Genomic DNA, 23159 nt, shown 5'->3' on the forward strand with positions numbered 1-23159 from the left:
ACATAGTCACATTCCTGTCACGTCCCCCAGCGTCAGCTTCCCTGCACTGTGTAAGCGCCGGCAATAAAGCAGAGCGGTGACGTCACCGCTGTGCTCTGCTTTACGGCCAGCCGGCGCTGACAGTCAGTGCGGGAAGCTGACGCCGGGGGACGTGACAGGAATGTGAGTATGTACTGTTTTTTCTTTTACTTTTACAATGATAACCAGGGTAAATATCGGGTTACTAAGCGCGGCCCTGCGCTTAGTAACCCGATATTTACCCTGGTTACCAGTGAACACATCGCTGGATCGGCGTCACACACGCCGATTCAGCGATGACAGCGGGTGATCAGCGACCAAAAAAAAGGTCCTGATCATTCCCAGCGACCAACGATCTCTCAGCAGGGGCCTGATCGTTGGTTGCTGTCACGCATAACGATTTTGTTAACGATATCGTTGCTACGTCACAAAAAGCAACGATATCGTTAACTAAATTGTTATGTGTGAAGGTACCTTTACTCTTTCTAGCTAATGCGTCTAAGTGTCTGCCGACGACAATGAGGGTGATCCAGTCTTTTGGAATCTACTCTTAGCTGGTGACTAACTGGTCTAAATCGGTGCTGATGCCACTAGATTAGAGGGGGGTCAGGTTGTCAATCCACGTAGCTCTGGACTGCAGCAGGTATCAATATTTAAATATTTGGGAGTGATGGTCTCACTTAGCCCGCTAGATTATGAAAAACTAAATTTAGCCCCAATCATCAGTAAGCTTTCATGGAAAAGGAATGCATGGTCTAAACTTCCTTTATCAGTTGTGGGGAGAGCCAATCTAATTAAAATTATATGGATGCCCCATTTGCTGTATCTTTTTCACAATTCACCGATATGGTTCCCTTTTAGGTTCTTTCAGGCTATTGAAGGATCTCTGCTTTGGAGGGGTGGAACGGCTCGTATTAAATTGGAAACTCTGCAGAAGGACAAATCAGACGAGGGGTCAGCAGTTCATAACCTGTGGGTCTATCTCTTGGCAAGCCAAGCTCAATATTTAGCTGGGAGGATACAGGTAAAAATTTGTTAAAGGATCTCTTGCAGTGAGGGGTAAATAGCCGATCTTTATATGAAGCACTATAGAGTAACACATGCAAATCTTCTCCAAAAAACTTTCCACATTATCGTTAATGCAGAAAATATGGTGGAAAATAAGAGATCAGCAACAAACAGAGAGTTTCTCAAAATTTACATTAATATGGGACACCCCATGGTTAGTTAATCTGAGAAGTTTGGTGGGTTTTGGGAAGTGGAGGGAGAGGGAGGTGGGCGGGGTATCCCAGCTGCTATTAAATAATGTACTCAAATCTTATGCACAATTACAGGAGGAGTTTGATCTCAATCCAAAGGACTTTTATAAATTCCTACAGCTACGTCATGCGTTCAATGCGGACTTTACGGAGAGTGGTTTGAAGGTCTATGTACCAAATACTGTTATACAGTTAATTAGTAGATCAAATAGTTTATCTGGGATAATATCGCGGCTATATAGATCTTTATCAACATTAGTGCTAAGCAAACACCCAATAGAAGAAGGTCAGTGGATAGAGATACTGGTAAGGGTACCTCAACTCTCTCTTAGTGAAGCGCATAGACTTTCTCAACTTTATCTAATACATAAGGTGTATAGAACACCGGAGATTATGTATAATATTGGGACCAGAGCAGATGCATGCTGTCCTAGGTGTGGAGTGGAGCCGGCTACTCTACTTCATATGATGTGGTCATGTCCTAAAAAGGAGAGATACTGGAGGAAAGTACTAGGATTAATTAGAAGAGTGTTTAAGGTGGTGGAAACTACGCCCTGAGGCCTCATTCACACATCAGTATTTTTGCATCAGTTTGAAGCCAAAGCCAGGAGTGGAACTGACAGAGAAAAACTGTATTCGAAAGATTGACATCTGTTCTGTGTTTTGGAGACACTCCTGGTTTTGGCATACAAATACGGATCAAAAATACTGATGTGTGAATGATGCCTTAGTTTGTGTGCTGGAGCATGTGGAAGATCTACAGACAACTGAGCAGGGTAAAATAGCTATAGCATGAATGCTGTATTTAGAAAGGAATCTAATAGCGCAACACTGGCTGGATACTAAGAGCTCAACAAAAAAGGAATATATCAACAAAATAAACTGGTGTATAAGTTTAAAAAAGGTGTGTACAAAATAAGAGGTAATATTAATAAATTTGTACAGCTTTGGGCTGCCTGGATGGATGAACCAGGGCTCCCGTCAAGGGAATTAGTGAGATATAGATTGGGCTTGATTTAATAAAGAAGATTACGAGAGGGTTAGATCCATGTTTATCCCATGAGCAATAATAATGATTGCACAGCTAGAAGATCCAAAAGGCAGTTACTGCTCACCTGGGTAGTCATTTGTAGGAATCTCCACTTTACACCACTCATCACCACTCACATATGTCTCTGTAGTATTAATATGGGTCAGAGCTTCACCCTGAAACAAATATTGTAACAGTCACAGACAGATGGAGAAGTCACATCTATAATCAGCTCTAATCCTGCCATCTCCTCCGTTCTCATTACACAAGTATAAAGCATATAATACTGGTGGATAAAACAAGACTGAGCACAAGACCTTCACAGCCGTCTACACATCATAGGGGAGATCTCATGACACCTTCTCTCCATCTACCTGATGGTCCCGAGGAACATTGGGATCTTCTTGTTTACAGTTCTGTGGAAGAAGAGGACGGGGACATCTCTCTGGTGTTGTCCTCTTACTGGATAGATCTGGAGGAAACACATACAGGGAGTGAATTCATTCTTTACATACAGATAATTATAGGCCGTGTGTATTTAGTCCTGTGTATTACCTGGTGATGTGAGGGGCTGGGGAACGTCCATCATGACATCCTTGTACAGATCTGTGTGTCCTTCTAAATATTCCCACTCATCCATGGAGAAATAGACAGCAACATCTTGACACCTTATAGGAACCTGACACAGACAATGATATCATCATCCCCCGATCCCTTCATAGTGTTACTGTATAATGTCCCAGCATTCCCAGCAGTGTCACCTCTCCAGTCAGCAGCTCAATCATCTTGTAGGTGAGTTCTAAGATCTTCTGGTCACTGATGTCCTCATGCATCAGGGGGTGAGGTGGAGGCCCTGTAATAGGGCTCAGGGGTTTTCCCCATCCCTCATACACAGGGTCCTGATAGCGCTCCCTAGAGGTCTTCTTCACTACTGTGTAATCCTGGTTATGGAGAGACACATTAATAAATCTCACTACAGACATTTCCAGAGTCCTCATCTCTCCAGTTCTGTCCGTCTGTTATTCCCATAGATAAGAATGATGTAATGTGACGTCATCAGAATCTCTCACCTCTCCAGTAAGCCGGAAGAGGATCTCGAGGGAAAGATGTAATATCCTCTCCGCCATCTTGTGCCTGTCTATATCCATCCTTGATGGGTCTATCAGGAAAACTCTAATATTGAAGATCTCCACGGACAGGATCCGATGTTGTAGGCAAAGAGCTGATAAGTAAAATTACTGAAGAAAATAAGTGAGATAAGATATCACTTGTGCAGAGAAAAATAGCTATAAAACCATGAAATGTGATATTTACGTGCAAAAATAGAAAAAACAACTCATCTCATTTTTATAGCACTGTAAAGCGCGGGTAGTAAAAAAAGGAGCTGAATTGCTATTTTGCTTGAAGAAAAATATTTCTTATTTGAACAATAAGTTATAAGATATTCCCAAAATACAACTCATCTCACACAGAAAAAAAACAGTTCATAACTGATACGAAATAAATGAAATTAATAAATGATTTGTCTTCAAGGCCTTTGTGCATATGGAGATACAGTGGGGAAAATAAGTATTTGATACGCTGTCGATTTTGCCAGTTTTCCCACCTACAAAGAATGGAGAAGTCTGTAATTTTTATCGTAGGTACACTTCAACTGTGAGAGACAGAATCTAAAAATAAAAAAAACTGAAATCACATTGTATGATTTTTACACAATTGCATTTTATTGCATGAAATAAGTATTCATATTAAGTATAAGTAATAAGTATTCATGGATACAGATCCATGTGCCCAAATCCCCCTCCCACCCCCTGTGCGCCCCAAACCCCCCCCCCCTGCTGTTCTTAAAATACTCACCCGGCTCCCTCGCTGGCGCTGCTTCCTGTCCTGGCCGCACCTTCTACTGTATGAGCGGTCACGTGGGGCCGCTCATTTAAAGTAATGAATATTCGGCTCCACCCCTATGGGAGGTGGAGCCGCATATTCATGACTGTAATCGGTGGCCCCACGTGACCGCTCATACAGTAGAAGGTGCGGCCAGGACAGGAAGCAGCGCCAGCCAGCGAGGGAGCTGGGTGAGTATTTTAAGAACAGCGGGCGGGCGCACAGGGGTTGGGAGGGGGGTGGGCACATGGATCTTTATTTTAAACACGAGAAACAAACAAAAAAAAGGAATATTCATATCTTCTCTACAGCAAACGCTGCTGCAAAGAAGATATGAATGGCGGCTTCAGCACCAGTGGGGGGGGGGGACAGCGCTTACTGTAGCGCTGTCTCCTGCATGGCACACGGACTGCACACGGACAACGTCCATGTGCGGTACATGTTTTACACGGACCCATTGACTTTAATGGGTCCGTGTAATCCGTGCGCTCCCACGAACACTGATATGTCTCCGTGTTTAGCACACGGAGACACGGTCCGCAAAAAATCAATGACATCTGCACAGATGCATTGATTTCAATGTGTCTACGTGTGTCAGTGGCTCCGGTACGTGAGGAAACTGTCACCTCACGTACCGGAGCCACTGACGTGTGAAACCGGCCTAACAATCAGACTACAAAGCCATCAGCAAAACCATATAGCGGTCATTCAGAGACGCAGCTCATTATAGCTGCCTCGGATGTTTTGAGCGGTCATTCTGAGACGCAGCTTTCTATAGCTTCCTCGGACCGTGAGAAGCCCCACTCCTTCCCCTGATGAACCCTGGTGCATTATCCTAGGGGGAAACGCGTCGGGATGGGCGGCAGCATACGGATGAGTACATCCTTTATTTGACCATCTTTTTTCTTTTTGCCTGTTTATGATTTGAGAGGTGCTGGTGTATGGCATACTGACATATGATTGTCCTTTTTTTGCATACTACTCTGCCTACACAGTGTATACATCTTTCTCCCAAATACCATACTGTGCATATTATTTGGGTATACCATAGGTGTCATGTGTGTTGTTGAGACTGGAAACAGGTCCATTATTGCTGTATATCGCAACTGTTTAAACTTACTCTGTCTCTAACATTAGACACCTTGTGCACCTTTCTCATATCAGATCAATAGAAGGGTAACTGTTTACAAGACCCTTTTTTGTGGAAACTATTCCACATTAGATCTTTACAGCTCTTTTATTGCACCTTATAAGCATTATTGCACTTTAGATAAGGTTGTGGTGTGGTGGTAGTTTCATTTTGTTAAGATCCTGTAGGGTCATAAGGGAGAGCCGTCGACGAGTGGGGGCGCCATGTCAAATTTAGGGTGCCAACCTCCGCTGTGAGGCAGGCCGAGTAAGGGAAAGATCACGCCCCCCCACAGTCTAGTCTCTATCCTTTCATTTTTGTGTTAAGATAGATTAAGGTGCTACTGTCTCCTGACCCGTTTATATAGGTAATTTTTACTCAGTATTTATTAAAAGTTACATTTTAAAAGGGTTTTTTACAGTCCTTTGGTTATACCCCACAAAACCATATAGCACCAGAAGTCACATTAATGGTAAGAAGTACTTTATTCATCATTGGTTAGCAAAAGCATAACAACGTTATTAAAAAGGAATTTAAAGACTTATTGTACTTTAAAAATGTTGGTCTTACATACAGCTCTGGCAAAGATTAAGAGACCACTGCAAAATTTTCAGTTTTAACAAAAATCTCAATGTCATAATGCTGGTCTGGGCTGCAACACATGAACATAAAGTGCCCCCAGATCAGTCAAAAAAGCTCCATAACAAGCATGTTTATGAACAGGAGAAAAAGGGAGCATACAATATAAATAGTTTTATAATTATGTGTCTTTATTAATACAAAAAGATACTAAAAATAGTAAGACAATTACATATTAGGTGTAATCCAGTCAAGCACAGAGGGAGGACCACCCCCTGCAACCCCCATATACATATAAAAGTAATAACCAAGGGGAAAAAAGCCCCACATACAAATCACATGGAAGACTAAACTCACATGTACCTAGGTGAGTACCATGGCGAGCAATGAAGCTAAACTAATAGTAGTGTGTGGTACATAGTGAAGTAACAGGTACCGTGGCTAAGCTTACCAGCGAGGGGTGCAGGAGGAGAGTCCCACCGGAAAAGAAAGCGCCCCGACGCGCGTTTCGCGGCTCTAAAACGCCGCTTTCTCAAGCTTTCCCCTTGAGAAAGCGGCGCTTTAGAGCCGCGAAACGCGCGTCGGGGCGCTTTTCTTTCCGGTGGGACTCTCCTCCTGCACCCCTCGCTGGTAAGCTTAGCCACGGTACCTGTTACTTCACTATGTACCACACACTACTATTAGTTTAGCTTCATTGCTCGCCATGGTACTCACCTAGGTACGTGTGGGTTTAGTCTTCCATGTGATTTGTATGTGGGGCTTTTTTCCCCTTGGTTATTACTTTTATATGTATATGCGGGTTGCAGGGGGTGGTCCTCCCTCTGTGCTTGACTGGATTACACCTAATATGTAATTGTCTTACTATTTTTAGTATCTTTTTGTATTAATAAAGACACTTGCTTATAAAACTATTTATATTGTATGCTCCCTTTTTCTCCTGTTCATAAAAATTTTCAGTTTGTCTGTTTTTTCTCTTTATAGGTATATTTTTGAGTAAAATGTAAATTGTTCTTTTATTCTATAAAGTACTGACAACATGTCTCCGAAGTACCAAGCAATACATTTTTTACTTATTTTCTGTAAAGTGAGAAATGGTCAAAATAACAAAAAATGCATTGCTTGCAGACCTCAAATAATGTAAAAAAACAAGTTCACAATCATTTAGAAACAACAATACTAATGTTTTAACTCAGGAAGAGTTCAGAAATCAATATTTGGTGGAATAACCATGATTTTTAATCCCAGCTTTCATGCTTCTTGGCATGCTTTCCACCAGTCTTTCACATTGCTTTTAGGTGACCTTATGCCACTCCTGGTACAAAAATGTAAGCAGTTCTTCTTTGTTTGATGGCTTGTGACTATCCATCTTCCTCTTGATTACATTGTAGAGGTTTTCAATGGGGTTCAGGTCTGGAGACTGGGCTGGCAATGACAGGGATTTGATGTGGTGGTCCTTCATCCACATCTTGATTGATCTAGCTGTGTGGCATGGCACATTGTCCTGCTGGGAAAAAAAACAGTCCTCAGAGTTGAGGAACATTGCCTGAGCAGAAGAAATCAACTCTTTTTCCAGGATAACCTTGTATGCAGCTTGATTCATACGTCCTTCGCAAAGAACAACCTGCCCAATTTCAGCCTTGCTGAAGCATCCCAGATCATTACCGATCCTCCACCAAATTTCACAGTGGGTGCAAGACACTGTAGCTTGTACGCCTATCCCAGTCTCTAACCATTAGATGACAAGGTGTTGGGCAAAGCTGAAAATTAGACTCATCAGAGATCACCTTACTCCAGTCGTATGGTCCAATCTTTATGGTCTTTGGCAAACTTCAGCCTGGCTCTCCTTTGCTTCTCATTGATGAAAGGCTTTTTTCTAGCTTTACATGACTTGAGTCCAGCCTCTAGGAGCCTGTTACAAACTGTTCTCGCCGTGCACTTCACACCAGCTGCCATTTGCCATTCCTTTTTAGGTCACTTGATGTCATCCTGCGTTGCTGAGTGACATTCAAATAAGATGACGGTCATCCTGGTCAGTGGAGAGTTGTTTTCACCCTCTGACAATCTTTAGTTTTGTTGTCCGCAATGTCTGCTGCTTGACCTTGTTGTAATGGACTGCCGTCTTAGAAATTTTAAGGATGGCACCATGACGCTCACTGTGTCCCACCGCAACAGCAATCAGAGAAAGTTGGAGCGAGATTGATGAAGAGTAGTGTTTGACACTCATTAAATCCATGCCTCAGAGACTGCAAGCCAGAGGTGGTGCAACAAAATACTAGTGAGGTTTTGGAGTGTTTGTTTTTCATGATTCCATAATTTTTACCCTATGCTTGGTTAAAAAAGTAACCATTACTGACTACCACCTTTTTTGTTCTTGATTTCTTTTAGTGTTTCTTAAAGCCAGAAAGTTGCTATTTGAAATGACTTTAATTTTGTGCCATGTCTGTCATCTGCTTTTTTTCTACAAAATTAAACAACTGAATGAACATCCTCCAAGGCCGGTGATTCCATCATTTTTGCCAGGGGTTGAAAAGAGAGAATTGAGCCCTTCTTTTCCTCACTCAAGACTTTTCTTTTCAACTCCTTTGGCACGGTTAAGGCTATGTGCACACGCAGTGGCGTATCTGGGGGAGGGGCAGCCGGGGCATGTGCCCCGGGCGCAGCCGGCAGGGAGGCGCAGTCGGGCCGCCTAATGTGGCGGTCCGCAGCGTCTCCCCCGGCGGATGCATTATGCCGCCCCCGGTCTGGGAGTCAGCTGTTCTCTGTGCCGATTGTCAAGCTGACAGCCGACACAGAGAAGCTGCAGAGCGCCGACTCCCAACAGGTGCGGAGGTGGAGGGGGGCCCCTGCAGTGTGGCTGTGGCAGGCAGGGAGAAATCCCTGCAGCTCCGCTGCCTACAAGAGAAAATAGCAGCGGAGCTGCAGCGATCTGTCTTCCTGCCCGCGCTTCCTCTCACACAGACGCGCCGCTGGATGATGTCATCATTCAGCGGCCGGCTGTGTCATAGGTCAGAGGAAGGCGATGGAGATGCTGCGGCAGAGCGTGAGGAGAGGTGAGGGGGGGTGAGAGGGGTGTGTGTGTGTGTGTGTGCGTGCGTGCGCATGCGTGTGTTGCGCGCTGCAGGGGAATGTGCAGAGAAGTAAATGGTGTGTGTGTGTGTGTGTAGGGGGAGGAAAGGGCAATGATGGGGATGGTGGTGGAGGAGGAAATGATGGAAGTGGTGGAATGGGCAAGGATGGGGATGGTGGTGGAGGAGGAAATGATGGAAGTGGTGGAATGGGCAACGATGGGGATGGTGGTGGAGGAGGAAATGATGGAAGTGGTGGAATGGGCAAGGATGGGGATGGTGGTGGAATGGGCAAGGATGGGGATGGTGGTGGAGGAGGAAATGATGGAAGTGGTGGAATGGGCAAGGATGGGGATGGTGGTGGAAAAGGAAATGATGGAAGTGGTGGAATGGGCAAGGATGGGGATGGTGGTGGAGGAGGAAATGATGGAAGTGGTGGAATTGTCAAGGATGGGGATGGTGGTGGAATGGGCAAGGATGGGGATGGTGGTGGAGGAGGAAATGATGGAAGTGGTGGAATGGGCAAGGATGGGGATGGTGGTGGAATGGGCAAGGATGGGGATGGTGGTGGAGGAGGAAATGATGGAAGTGGTGGAATGGGCAAGGATGGGGATGGTGGTGGAGGAGGAAATGATGGAAGTGGTGGAATGGGCAAGGATGGGGATGGTGGGGGAGGAGGAAATGATGGAAGTGGTGGAATAGGCAAGGATGGGGATGGTGGAGGAGGAAATGATGGATGTGGTGGAAAGGGCAATGGTGGGATTGCTGGGGAGGAAATGCTGGAGGTGGTGAAATGGGCAATGATGGGCATGACGGAGAAGGCAATGATGGAGGTGGTGAAGAGAGCAATGATGGGGGATTTATTATGTGTGGGGAGAATTTGGGGATGGGGGAATTTATTATATGTGGGGTGAGATTTGTAGTGGGGATGGGGGATTTTATGTGTGTGGGAGACTTGAGGACACAAAATGAATAGCAATGGGGGGGCATATATGAGGAAACAGTACAGGGGAATTGGGGGCATGTATGAGGAAACAGTATGTGGGAATGAGGGCATGTATGAGGAAACAGTATGGGGGAATTGGGGGCATGTATGAGGAAACAGTATGAGGGAATGGGGGGCATGTATTAGGAAACAATCTGGGAGAATGAGGGCACAGTATGAAGAGCGATGTGAAAAATGTATGTGGACTGAGTACGGGAAGTGAGGGTGATGATGGGATTTGTGCAGACACAGTATGAGGAGTTAGGTGAGCAGGCAGTATAGAAAGTGAGGGGGTAAATATATGAGGAGACAGTATGGTGAACAGGAGGGATGTGAGAGGAGACAGTAGAAGGAGGGAGGGGAATAGTGTGAGGAGACAGTATGGGGGGACAAAAGTGAGTGGGCACAGAATAGAAACTGAATAGTGGGGGTGTAGCATGGAGGGACAGTATGAGGGCACAGCCAGAAGGGGACAGTATACCAGGAAGGGGGAGTTTGATGATAGAGTACAGTATAAATACTGGGCCCTATAGGGGGAACACAGTATGAGAGGACAATGTGAAGAGGGGACCGGTATGGAAAGGAGAGGAGAGGTCAGTGTGAAGAGCATGAACCATAAAAGGGACAGTGTGGGGGTCATATTTTGTGCAGACAGTATAGTGAGGGGCAATTTTTTTTATTCAGGAGCATTTTAATGACACTTGTATCTTTAAGGGCGTCATGTGGAGATTTTCTGCAAAAGAACGGAGAAGATGGAAATCTGCAGAGAAGGCTGTGGATGAGAAAACTCATCATGGGGTCTAGACAAGATGAAGAAAAGAAGGAGATCGGCTCCAGAGACGTCATATATAAGGTACCTGGATGTAAATGTTATGTGTGATGTTAACTAACTCTCATGTTTTTATATTAAGAAAACACGCCCACAGAAGCAGGATGTCCTGACACCACAACAATAGGAGCCCTTAAAGGGACCACACTTCTTATTTTTCACACTATCTAGAAAACGCAGTTTGAGAAAGACCCGAGGTAGGGTCGAAACGTTACTACTCCGTTTATACTCCCTGCTGTGCATTTTTGCAAAGATATACCATAAGAGTGCGGCTGATTTTTCTATATTGGTCTCATGTTTTTATGTTAGGAGCTTTAAACGGAATGTCCAGGTTTGTAATGAGACTGCAGTTATTCTTTGTGACTGCAGATTTCTGAATTCTCACAGTGCGCCCTGCACACTGTCAGGATGCTCTCATGCTGGCGATTTAGATACATGCGGTCACATGCTGACTAGACATGTGTGGCCTCACTCAATGAACTCAGCGAGGCCGGGCACGTCTAGTCGGAATGTGGCCAGAGGTATAAAAATCTCATGCTTGTGCTGACATGACTTTCCACAGGCAAGGGAGAATCCTAAAAGTGTGCAGTGCATGCGTTGTGAGAATTCAGAAGCTGCGATGTCAGGATTCAGCTCTGCAGCTTCCAGTAGTCGTCACATGGACACGTCACTCATATGCGACTTTCATACTTGTGGTCCTGTGACAACGAGCTTCTCTTCTGCTTCTCTCAATTTTTCACTGATCATTGAGAGCATTGGGGAGCGGAGCTCGTCAGTGCATGACTAAGTGTGAAAATCGCATATGTCCTGGGGGGGGGTGTCAAAATGAATTCTTGCCCCGGGTGCCAGAAACCCTAGATATGCCTCTGTGCACACGTTCAGGATTTCTTGCAGAAATTTCTTGAGCAAAACTGGACATTTTCGCAAGAAATCCGCATGCGTTTTTTTCAAGTTTTTCTCGCTTTTTTCGTCCGTTTTTTTCCGGAGCTTCCCAATGCATTAAATAGCGGGAAAAACGCGAAAAATTAATGAACATGATGCGTTTTTTTACCGCAATACGTTTTTATTTTGCGGAAAAAAATGCATCATGTGCACAAAAATTGCGGAATGCATTCTAAATGATGGGATGCATAATGTACGCGTTTTTAATGCGTTTTTATAGCGAAAAAAAATGCAAAAAAAAAACGCAATGTGTGCACACAGCTTCAGGCTGGGTTCACATTGCGTTAATGGCAATGCGCTGACGGCATCCGTTAGCGGCACTAACACTATGTAACGAATGCGTTAGCGCACCCAGTAACTGCCATTATGTAGCGCATCGCTAACGCATGTCATAATCGGCATGCGATAGCGATGTGCCTTCGTTTTGTGACTGACCCTCTGTCGCAGTCTGCAGCATTTTCGGGTTTGTCACCGCTAGCACAGATAGAGCATCTGCGCTAGCGTGATCGCATAAACGCGATCTTTTTCGGCACTTGCGTTAGCGCAGTCTGTTTAACGCAACGTGAACCCGGCCTTAAGGTTATTTTTTGATTCCTATTAAGGCCCCTTCACATTAAGCGACGCTGCAGCGATACCGACAACGATCCGGATCGCTGCAGCGTTGCTGTTTGGTCGCTGGAGAGCTGTCACACAGACCGCTCTCCAGCGACCAACTATGCCGGTAACCAGGGTAAACATCGGGTAACTAAGCGCAGGGCCGCGCTTAGTTACCCGATGTTTACCCTGGTTACCATCCTAAAAGTAAAAAAAAACAAACAGTACATACTTACCTACAGCTGTCTGTCCTCCAGCGCTGTGCTCTGCTCTCCTCCTGTACTGTCTGTGTGAGCACAGCGGCCGGAAAGCAGAGCGGTGACGTCACCGCTCTGCTTTCCGGCTGACCGACGCTCACACACAGTGCAGGAGGAGTGCAGAGCACAGCGCTGGAGGACAGACAGCTGTAGGTAAGTATGTACTGTTTGTTTTTTTACTTTAACGATGGTAACCAGGGTAAACATCGGGTTACTAAGCGCGGCCCTGCGCTTAGTTACCCGATGTTTACCCTGGTTACCAGCGAAGACATCGCTGAATCGGTGTCACACACGCCGATTCAGCGATGTCTGCGGGGAGTCCAGCGACGAAACAAAGTTCTGGACTTTCTTCCCCGACCAGCGACAGCACAGCAGGGGCCTGATCGCTGCTGCGTGTCACACTGGACGATATCGCTAGCCAGGACGCTGCAACGTCACAGATCGCTAGCGATATCGTCTAGTGTGAAGGAACCTTTACTTTTGGGATATTACTAGCACTTGTTTTGCCATCCAGCTTGTCCTATTGCAAGAGGACTGTGAACAGCACAGCAGTGTTTTTTATACTTTCCTTCATTACATAAGATTTGGTTCAGGTGATGGCCTAATCAGAAGCACATTACATAGAATGAGGTGTCCTCTGGTTGGAATTCAACTGACGCTGGAATGGAATGGCTGTCAGACATGTAGAGAAGCTGATTTTTATAAAACTGGGCAGTGGTCTCTTAATTTTTGACAGAGCTGTAAAAAGCACACATAAGCATATTGTATGGCTCTCACGGAATTACATTTTAAAATATAAACACAATACACTGGCGCTCTACTAGTACATAAGTGGAGGTCCCACATGTGCTGCTGGTAAATCAGACAGATACTGTGCTAAATCTGTCAGGGGAATAGTAAACCATAGAACAGTAAGAAATACCGCGTCCGCGCTACAAGTGGCCAAAAACCTAACTGAAAGAATAAGTGTGTGTAGATGGAGACGTGCTGCCAACCTAGTACCCTAAAAGCATGTGGTCGATGCACCTACCCTGAATAAACAGTGCGGGATATGCAGACCTAGAGTCTGCCTACAAAAGTCTGGTAAAGTAGTGACTACTCAGACTAGGACTAATGCCGCAATAGAGAATAGTAACTGCTGGATGGCAGATACACTTACCTGCCCAGCTTGGGGAGGTATGGAAAAGACGTCCGGCGGCTGATCGTGATGTAGGGTGCCGATGATATGCTCCCCTGTAGCGGTGCTCCCTCGAGCTAAGGGAGAGCGAGCGTGCCCCGATGCCTGCGATCGCAAGTGCTGGGCGGGGGGTAACTGAAACTCCGTGCAGCGCCAGAGACGTCCCGGCCGGAGGCGTCCCTGGATGCACGAGAAACAAAAAATGGCCGATGCTGATGCGCAGCGTGTGACGTCACTGGCCTATGGAGCCCTAGCAGGGTCAGTATAACCAACGCGTTTCGGAGTGTCTACTAAATAGTTGCCCACATTGCTGATTTATTCCCTTACTGGACTAAGTGGGTATGATCCTCATGGCGAGACTCCCTAGTAACACCCCCATAAACACATGAAGGATATGTGTAGCTTCAGAGCTATAAAAACATCTAGCATTAAAAACCATGTAGTTCTAATTCACAGTTGAGGCCTTTAGGTCTTAAACTATCCAACGTGAAAATCCATTGGGATTCGCAACGAGACATCTGCTTTATAAAATCGCCCCCTCTTATGTTTGGACGGACGGCCTGGATGCCATAGAAAATTATTCCTTTCAAGGATTTTCCATGTTTATCCTTAAAATGTCTTGAAAGGGGATGTTCTAAAAACCCTTTTTGGATATTCTTAAAATGTTCTTGAATACGCACCCTTAATTGTCTTTTTGTACGACCCACGTACAACTTGTTACATGGCCATTGGATTACATATATTACTCCGATGGAATGACAGGACAAACTGTCCCTAATCAAAAACTCGCGTGTTCCATCGGCATCCGAAAACGTAAGTTGTCTGATTTTCCTAAACGAGGTGTGTGTGCACCCATAGCACCCTCCACATGGTAAAAAGCCCACCTTCGGTGGATTCAAGATGGATTTGACACCCCTTTTGTCCGTAAGGGCCATTTTAGTTGTAGGGGCTATTAGCTGGCCCAGCGATTGGGCCTTTCTATATATGAACCTGGGGTTTCTGGGAAGATGTTCGCCAACCACTTTATCACCTTGCAGAATTGCTGGGCGGTAACCCTGACGAAGGAGTGCGGCACACTCCGAAACGCATTGGTTATACTGACCCTGCTAGGGCTCCATAGGCCAGTGACATCACACGCTGCGCAGCAGCGTCGGCCATTTTTTGTTTCTCGTGCATCCAGGGACGACTCCGGCCGGGACGTCTCTGGCGCTGCACGGAGCTTCAGTTACCCCCCGCCCAGCACTTGCGATCGCAGGCACCGGGGCACGCTCGCTCTCCCTTAGCTCGAGGGAGCACCGCTACAGGGGAGCATATCATCGGCACCCTACATCACGATCAGCCGCCGGACGTCTTTTCCATACCTCCCCAAGCTGGGCAGGTAAGTGAATCTGCCATCCAGCAGTTACTATTCTCTATTGCGGCATTAGTCCTAGTCTGAGTAGTCACTACTTTACCAGACTTTTGTAGGCAGACTCTAGGTCTGCATATCCCGCACTGTTTATTCAGGGTAGGTGCATCCACCACATGCTTTTAGGGTACTAGGTTGGCAGCACGTCTCCATCTACACACACTTATTCTTTCAGTTAGGTTTTTGGCCACTTGTAGCGCGGTATTTCTTACTGTTCTATGGTTTACATTTTAAAATACTAAAAAAGAATGTAAAAAGCACTGGCGCTCCTGATAGTCCCTAGTGGGGAAACAAAATTGCTGAATGTAGAGTGCTGCTGGTGATTGTGACAGGTTCTGTGTAGACCTGTAAAGTATATAAAATGTAAAAGAGTGGTATTCACCTGCGCTGTCTACAAAAACAAACAATAAAATGAAAAATAGGTGAATAAATGAATAAGAGAGCACTTACTTAATGAGTAATTATTGGTTATGCAGTGGATGTTGTAATCGGTCCTTAAAGTACTACCAGAATCTTAGGGGAATGAGGAGAGGGAAAAAAAAAGGGTAAATGTTTGTATTGGTGAATATAGTGAGACTAAATAGATTTATAATATATACTCACTCAGATATTAAATGGAAATGTGCAATGAAGAGACGTGATCCCTGTGTATCTGCAATTGATGCGGGAATTGTGATGACCGCGGTTGCTTAATATTCAGAGGTTTATAGTAGATGCCCCTGCTTAGATAAATGTACAACCTTTATAGGTAATGGTGGTTTTAAATAAATGCGGTCTAGTTTTCCCAGTACACAATAAACTTACTGCTGGTGGGAGTAGCGCAGGATTCCGTTAGGTTAAGGTAGTAAGATGACCATCAGGTGCTGGCTGACAAGGACTACTGTGATTAGAATGGATTGCCCATATGTTGAGATGAGGAGAAATGCTCCCCTAGTATGTTGGAGCACTAATATGCCACAATTGCTATGTGCACATAAAATATGCTGTACTCACAGCGGCGCTGAGTGCGGAGGGAAGCGGTTCCGGAAAGTCTGAGCCACCGCTAGGTGTACCGCTATGACAGAGCGGTGGGTTAAGGAGAGAGTGGCGGCAGAAGCCGTGCGACCGCGAGACCTCGTGTGCCCCGGCCGGATGCAGCGCTGAGGTAGCGGTCGGAGAGGGTGGGCGGAGCTGCTGGTGACGTCACCACGCTACGGGGCTAAAGAGGACAGGTGTGCTAGTATAGCTAGTCAGCAAACCAATGCATTTCAAGGACTCTGGCCCTCTTCATCAGGGTTAATGCTGACCGCATGTCTTCCTGCTTCTTTTATAGCGATGTGCCCTCCCCTCCTATGTGTAATTGCTGCCAGTGCTGATTCAATTAGTGAATCGTATCTTTGATTGGATGATTGTTTGTGCACCAATGCAGAAAGTTGTTGATATGTAATTAGGTATTGAGCTGTGGAACTCAATTGAATTGTCTGTTGGTTGGGAATTAAAGTGTATAAACAGGTGAATTAAGAACTGGGAAAGTATTTAAAAGGGGAAAAAATTCTTTATTGATTATAATAAAAAGCTTAAAAAGTATATCTGTATAAACTGCATTTAAAAATGAAAATACTAATAAAATCTTGTCTCTTAATTAGACTGACTTAACATATAACCACATCAGTATGTGTGGAGTTATAAATGTACACAAATATTAAGAATACATAAAATGTGTCATTTTATGTATGAAATATAAAATATTAGAGCTCTATAACCCTTGTTAGACACTTGCCTCTATGTATAGTCACCCATTATTAATGTTAGCCCGGGGTATTCGTCGAGCTCCATCGTTTTAGCCTTTGTTCAAAACGGATGATGTTATTATTGACCCAGCTACTGCTGCCAGCCTCATGAGGGTCAGAATTTGGCCAAATGACACGTCAAAAAAAGGCATAAAGTTCAATTTCCTGATTTAGCCCTTTGGGTGCCAGGCTGTCAAGGGAGAAGATCCATTTAGATTCAATTCTTGACATGGTTTTGATGTAGTGGCCACTGGCCACCCCTTGGGTTCTTAGGTACAGTTTGGATACCGTAAAAGGAGATCCCCTCACATAATTTATTGTGTTTCTCATAGAAGTGTTGGGATAAGGGATGACCTTTGAAACCCTTTTTGATATTGTTCAGATGTTCCTTTATGCGGACCTTTAGGGGTTTTTTCGCAACTAAGGATATAGATGACCCCTACAGAGTCACATGTGATTGAGGACTTAATGGGATATTCATGAGTGTTATTTGCATCTGTCAAAGACGTGTATATTTTTTTGACACATTTTGTGTGCTTGCAGCAGAAACATTTGCCACATGATTTGAACCCCATAGTTTTAGTAGTTGATGCCTTATTTGTATTTGTGAGATTGCTTAATACTGGTTTAGTGGTGGGAGCAAGCAGAAGGCCCAAGTTTTGGGCTTTTGTATATACGAATCTTGGATTTTGCGGTAAAAGATCCCCAATATGTTTATCGCCCTTGTAATATAGGCCAATGCTTCCGGATTATATTATTGAACTTTTTATACCCGGGATAAAACTGGGTGACTATGGGTAATTTACATATCTGCTCCTGAAGCGTGGATGGACGAGGATTTTCATAAGTTTTGAATATCATCGATTCCCTTAACATATGCATTATTTCATTTTTGGATACACAGATGGTTAAATCTAGAAAATTTACACCGGTTTTACTTACAGTCGGTGTGAACTCCAAGGCATTATAGTTGTCATTTAATTTTGAGATGAATAGTTGTAAAGTTGTGGATGGGCCGTTCCAAATAAATATGATGTCATCAATGAAGTGACGCCATAGTATTAGTCCGATTAAGCAACCGTGGTCATCACAATACCCGCATCAATTGCAGATACACAGGGATCACGTCTCTTCATTGCACATTTCCACTTAATATCTGAGTGAGTATACATTATAAATCTATTTAGTCTCACTATATTCACCAATACAAACATTTACCCTTTTGGACTATAAGACGCACTTTTTTCCCAAAATTCTTTGGGGAAAATGGGGGAGCGTCTTATAGTCGGAATATACTTACATGTAGTGTGGCGGCAGGAAAAGTCAGGCGAATCTGCGGCGGTCCAGGTCCGAGACTACAGGGCGATGATCACACTCCCTTTCCAGACTGGAATGCTCTGTGGTGCGGGGGGGAGTTCGCCAGCATTTTTTGAAAGCCCAGAGGCCCCCGCACATCCATTGTTGCAATGCGGTGGCTCCCGGGAAAATGGCCGGCCATTTTCCCGGAGGCCACTGAATTGCAGCAATGGATGTGCAGGGGCCTCCTGGCTTTCAAAAAATGCCGGCAGAGCCTCCCGCACCACAGAACACCGTCGAACCAACCTGGAATGGGATTTCCTAGAGGCCACTGCATCGCAGCAATGGATGTGCGGGGGCCTCCGGGAATTCACAAAATGCTGACACAGCCCCCGTACCACAGAGCATTACCGAACCTGCCGCACCAGTCTGGGATGGGAGTCATATCACCGAACCACCGAAAAACCCCTGTGACCATGCTCCACCAGCACTGCCGATATCGCCCTGGTAAGTTGAATTCGGACTGTAAGACGAATCCCCATTTGACACATTAATTTTTTTTCCTCTATTTTCTGATAATTTGGGGTGTGTCTTATGGTCTGGTGCATCTTATAGTTCGAAAAATACAGTATGTGGCATTCATGGCTCTCAGCCAACAAGGTTCCCGACCCCTAGGCTCGAAGCTTGGTGAGAAGGCAACAACTGTTGGCACAATTATTAGAAAATGGAAGAAACACAAGATGTCAATCTTCCTCTGTCTGGGGCTACATGCAAGATCTCACCTCGTGGGCTAAGTATGATTCTGCAAAAGGGCAGGAATCAGCTCAGAACTACACAGTCAGGATGACCTGGTCAATGACATGAAGAGAGCTGGGACCACAGTTAATAACACTACGCCATCATGGATTAAATTCCTGCAGGGCATACAAGGTCCCCCTGCTCATGCCAACACATGTCCGGGCCTGTTTGAAGTTCACCTATGACCATCTGGATGATCTAGAGGAGGCATGAGAGAAGGTCATGTGGTCAGATGAGACCAAAATAGAACTTTTTGGAATCAACTCCACTTGCCGTGTTTGGAGAAAGAAGAAGGATGAGTACAACCCAAAGAACACCATCCCAACCATGAAGCATGGTGGGGGGAAACATACTTTGGCTGTGATTTTCTGTAAAGGGGACAGGACAACTGCACCACATCGAAGGGAGGATGGATGAGGTCATGTATCGTGAGATTTTGGCCAACAACCTCTTTCTCTCAGTAAGAGCATTGAAGATGGTTCGTGACTGGGTCTTCCAGCATGGCAATGACCCAAAACATACAGCCAGGACAACTAAGGAGTGGCTCCGTAAGAAGCATTTCAAAGTCCTGGAGTGGCCTAACCAATCTCCAGACCTGAACTCCATAGAAAAATTTTAGAGGGAACTGAAAGTCATTGTTGCCCAGTGACGGCCCTGAAAGCTGAAAGATCTGGAGAAGATCTGTATGGAGGATTGAGCCACAATCCCTGCTGCAGTGTGTAAACTTGGTCAAGAACTACAGGAAATGTCTGACCTCTGTATTTGCAAACAAAGGTTTCTGTACCAAATATTAAGTTTGTTTTTCTATCAATAAATCAAACACTTATTGTCCCCATTTCAACTGTATATCATTATATCATTACAAGAAATTTTATTCGTCACTGTAAGAGGAACTTTCCAAATGGGAATCGGAAACACGAAATAAAACAAAAAAATATTTACACGACCTTCAAGATTATCAGCAAAAACAAGTACAATTGTGGCCAAACGTATTGACACCTCTGCAATTCTGTCAGATAATACTCAGTTTCTTCCTGAAAATGATTGCAATCACAAATTCTTTGGTATTATTATCTTCATTTAATTTGTCCTTAAAATATAAAAATTCGTATCATCCTTCTTTTTCAACATTATAAATATAGAAAAAAAATATTTGTTACAAAGACGTCTGATTTCTCAGAATATAAATGAAATTAACCCATACCCGCTCGGTGGCCCCGTTGCGGCATGCATCCAAACCCTCTGCAAAACACAATTCGGACACATGAGCTGATGGAGCCATAGATTGTAACGGGTCCGGCAGAGCGAATGTTCTCTCTGACATGCATCATTTTCGGGAGTGTGCGCCTACTGGAGTCTGACACCCAGGTACAGTCCCCTGCATGTGAGTGTCCCCCTGCAGTAGGCGCACACTTCAAAAATGATGTATGTCAGAGAGAACGTTCGCTCTGCCGGAACCGTTAGGCTAGGTTCCCATTGCGTTAATGGGACTGCGCTAATGGACAGCGTTGCACGGCGAAATTAACGCTGTGCAACGCGTCCATTAGGGCGCCCATTGGCAGCAACGGGAACGCGCATCGCTAGCACATGCCATTTTCGGCATGCGCTAGCGATGTGCCGGTGTTTTGTGATGCGCCTCGGACGCTGCAAGCCCGAGGTCTGTTCCAATCTGCGCTAGCGGGGACGTTAAACGCGACCCCGAAAGACATTGCGTTAGCGCAACCCGCTAGCGCTTAGCGCTAAACGGATTGCCCTAACGCAATCTGAACCTAGCCTTACACTATATGGCTCCATCGGCTCATGTGCGCGAATCCTGTTTTGCAGGGGGATAGGAAGTGTGCCGTGACGGGGCCACCGAGCGTGACCCGGAAAGTGCTAGTGGTGAGCAAACATGCTAGGATAACGCGGTATCCCATGCTCGCGTGCTAACAGAATGTTTTCAGAGTGCTCGAAAAATACGTTCAGGTCCCCAAGGCTGTATGACTATCCGCTGTTCAACAGGCACAACACATGTAGAGATTTCCTGTTTGTTAGTAAAATAGCTCAAACTTGAAGGGGTTAATTATAATGATGATGCCCCCCCCAAAGTAACGGGGCTCCAGCACCTACCTCCACCTGCAGAGCCGCACACCACATATATGGCTGCTCTGTGCGCACAGGACCTGTGATGAGGTCACAGGAGGGGAGGAGTCAGGGGTCACATGATCAGGGGCCTCAGTGTATGCAGGACTCTGCTGTGCTGGTTGTCATGGTGCTGGATGAGGGGAAGTTTATGTGTGGGGTCAGGAGGGGTTTACAGTGTGGATGTAGCAGAGCCGTGTGTGTATGAAGTGTACGGAGCGGAGCCGTGTGTGTACGAGGTGTACGGAGCGGAGCCGTGTGTGTATGAGATGTACGGAGCTGAGCCGTGTGTGTGTGTACGGAGCGGAGCCGTGTGTGTACGATGTGTACGGAGCGGAGCCGTGTGTGTACGAGGTGTACGGAGCGGAGCCATGTGTGTACGAGGTATATGGAGCAGAGCCGTGTGTACGAGGTGTACGGAGCGGAGCCGTGTGTGTACGAGGTGTACGGAGCTGAGCCGTGTGTGTGTGTACGGGGTGTACGGAGCGGAGCCGTGTGTGTACGATGTGTACGGAGCGGAGCCGTGTGTGTACGAGGTGTACGGAGCGGAGCCATGTGTGTACGAGGTATATGGAGCAGAGCCGTGTGTACGAGGTGTACGGAGCGGAGCCGTGTGTGTACGAGGTGTACGGAGCTGAGCCGTGTGTGTGTGTACGGGGTGTACGGAGCGGAGCCGTGTGTGTACGATGTGTACGGAGCGGAGCCGTGTGTGTACGAGGTGTACGGAGCGGAGCCATGTGTGTACGAGGTATATGGAGCAGAGCCGTGTGTACGAGGTGTACGGAGCAGACCCGTTTGTGTACGAGGTGTACGGAGCGGAGCCGTGTGTGTACGAGGTATATGGAGCAGAGCCGTGTGTACGAGGTGTACGGAGCAGACCCGTGTGTGTACGAGGTGTACGGAGCGGAGCCGTGTGTGTACGGAGCGGAGCCGTGTGTGTACGAGGTGTACGGAGCAGAGCCGTGTGTACGAGGTGTACGGAGCAGAGCAGTGTGTGTACGGAGCGGAGCCGTGTGTGTACGGAGCGGAGCCGTGTGTGTACGAGGTGTACGGAGCAGAGCCGTGTGTACGAGGTGTACGGAGCAGAGCAGTGTGTGTACGGAGCGGAGCCGTGTGTGTACGAGGTGTACAGAGCGGAGCCGTGTGTGTACGAGGTGTACGGAGCAGAGCCGTGTGTACGAGGTGTACGGAGCAGAGCCGTGTGTACGAGGTGTACGGAGCAGAGCCGTGTGTACGAGGTGTACGGAGCAGAGCCGTGTGTGTACGGAGAGGAGCCGTGTGTGTACGAGGTGTGTGGAGCCGCATGTGTACGAGGTGTACAGAGCAGAGCTCTGTGTACGAGGGCTACAGAGCAGAGCCATGTGTGTATACAGCAGAGCCATGTGTGTATGAGGTGTACGGAGCGGAGCCCTGTGTGTGTACGAGGTGTATTGAGCGGAGCCGTGTGTGTACGCAGTGTATGGAGCCGCATTTATACAACATGTGGAGTGGAGCCGTGTGTGTACAGAGCGGAGCCGCGTGTGTACGAGTTGAGCGGAGCCGCATCCGTACGGGATGTACAAAGCAGAGCCGTGTGTGTATGAGGTGTAGTGAGCGAAGCCAGGTGTGTATGAGGTGTACGGATCAAAGCCATGTGTGTACGAGGTGTACGGAGCGAAGCCGTGTGTGTGCGGGGTGTACGGAGCGGAGACGTGTACAGGATGTATGGAGCAAAGCCATGTGTGTAAGAGGTGTACAGAGAAGAGCCGCGTGTGTACGGGATGTACGAAGTGAAGCTGTGTGTGTACGAGTTGTGCAGACTGCCATATCACCATATCCATTATATTTATAAATGTATGAGAATACTATAGACTATATGGACTGCAGAACATTATACTCTATATCAGGGGTACACAATCTTTTTTGGCCCACAGGCCACAATGGGCTTTGAGCAGCCTAGATTCCAGAAGGAGCCGTGGATCATCTCGTTATCTCCTAGACCCTTATCACCTTCATTCTTTAACTTAAGGTATTTCTGCT

General features: G+C 46.1%; 1 protein-coding gene across 1 annotated transcript in view; it reads right to left on the minus strand.

Annotated features, from left to right (window-relative positions):
- LOC138666533 (zinc finger protein 420-like) overlaps positions 1–23159 on the minus strand; it is a 107958-nt gene that overhangs the window by 17606 nt on the left and 67193 nt on the right. Inside the window, exons 10-14 of the mRNA XM_069754746.1 lie at positions 3378–3539; positions 3069–3248; positions 2863–2986; positions 2682–2779; positions 2393–2483 (exon numbers count right to left, since the gene is read on the minus strand). Coding sequence (XP_069610847.1) covers positions 2393–2483; positions 2682–2779; positions 2863–2986; positions 3069–3248; positions 3378–3539 — 655 coding nt within the window. The remainder of the gene's footprint in view (positions 1–2392; positions 2484–2681; positions 2780–2862; positions 2987–3068; positions 3249–3377; positions 3540–23159) is intronic.

Source organism: Ranitomeya imitator, chromosome 2 (assembly GCF_032444005.1).
Source record: "Ranitomeya imitator isolate aRanImi1 chromosome 2, aRanImi1.pri, whole genome shotgun sequence".
In the NCBI taxonomy this organism is placed as follows: Eukaryota; Metazoa; Chordata; class Amphibia; order Anura; family Dendrobatidae; genus Ranitomeya; species Ranitomeya imitator.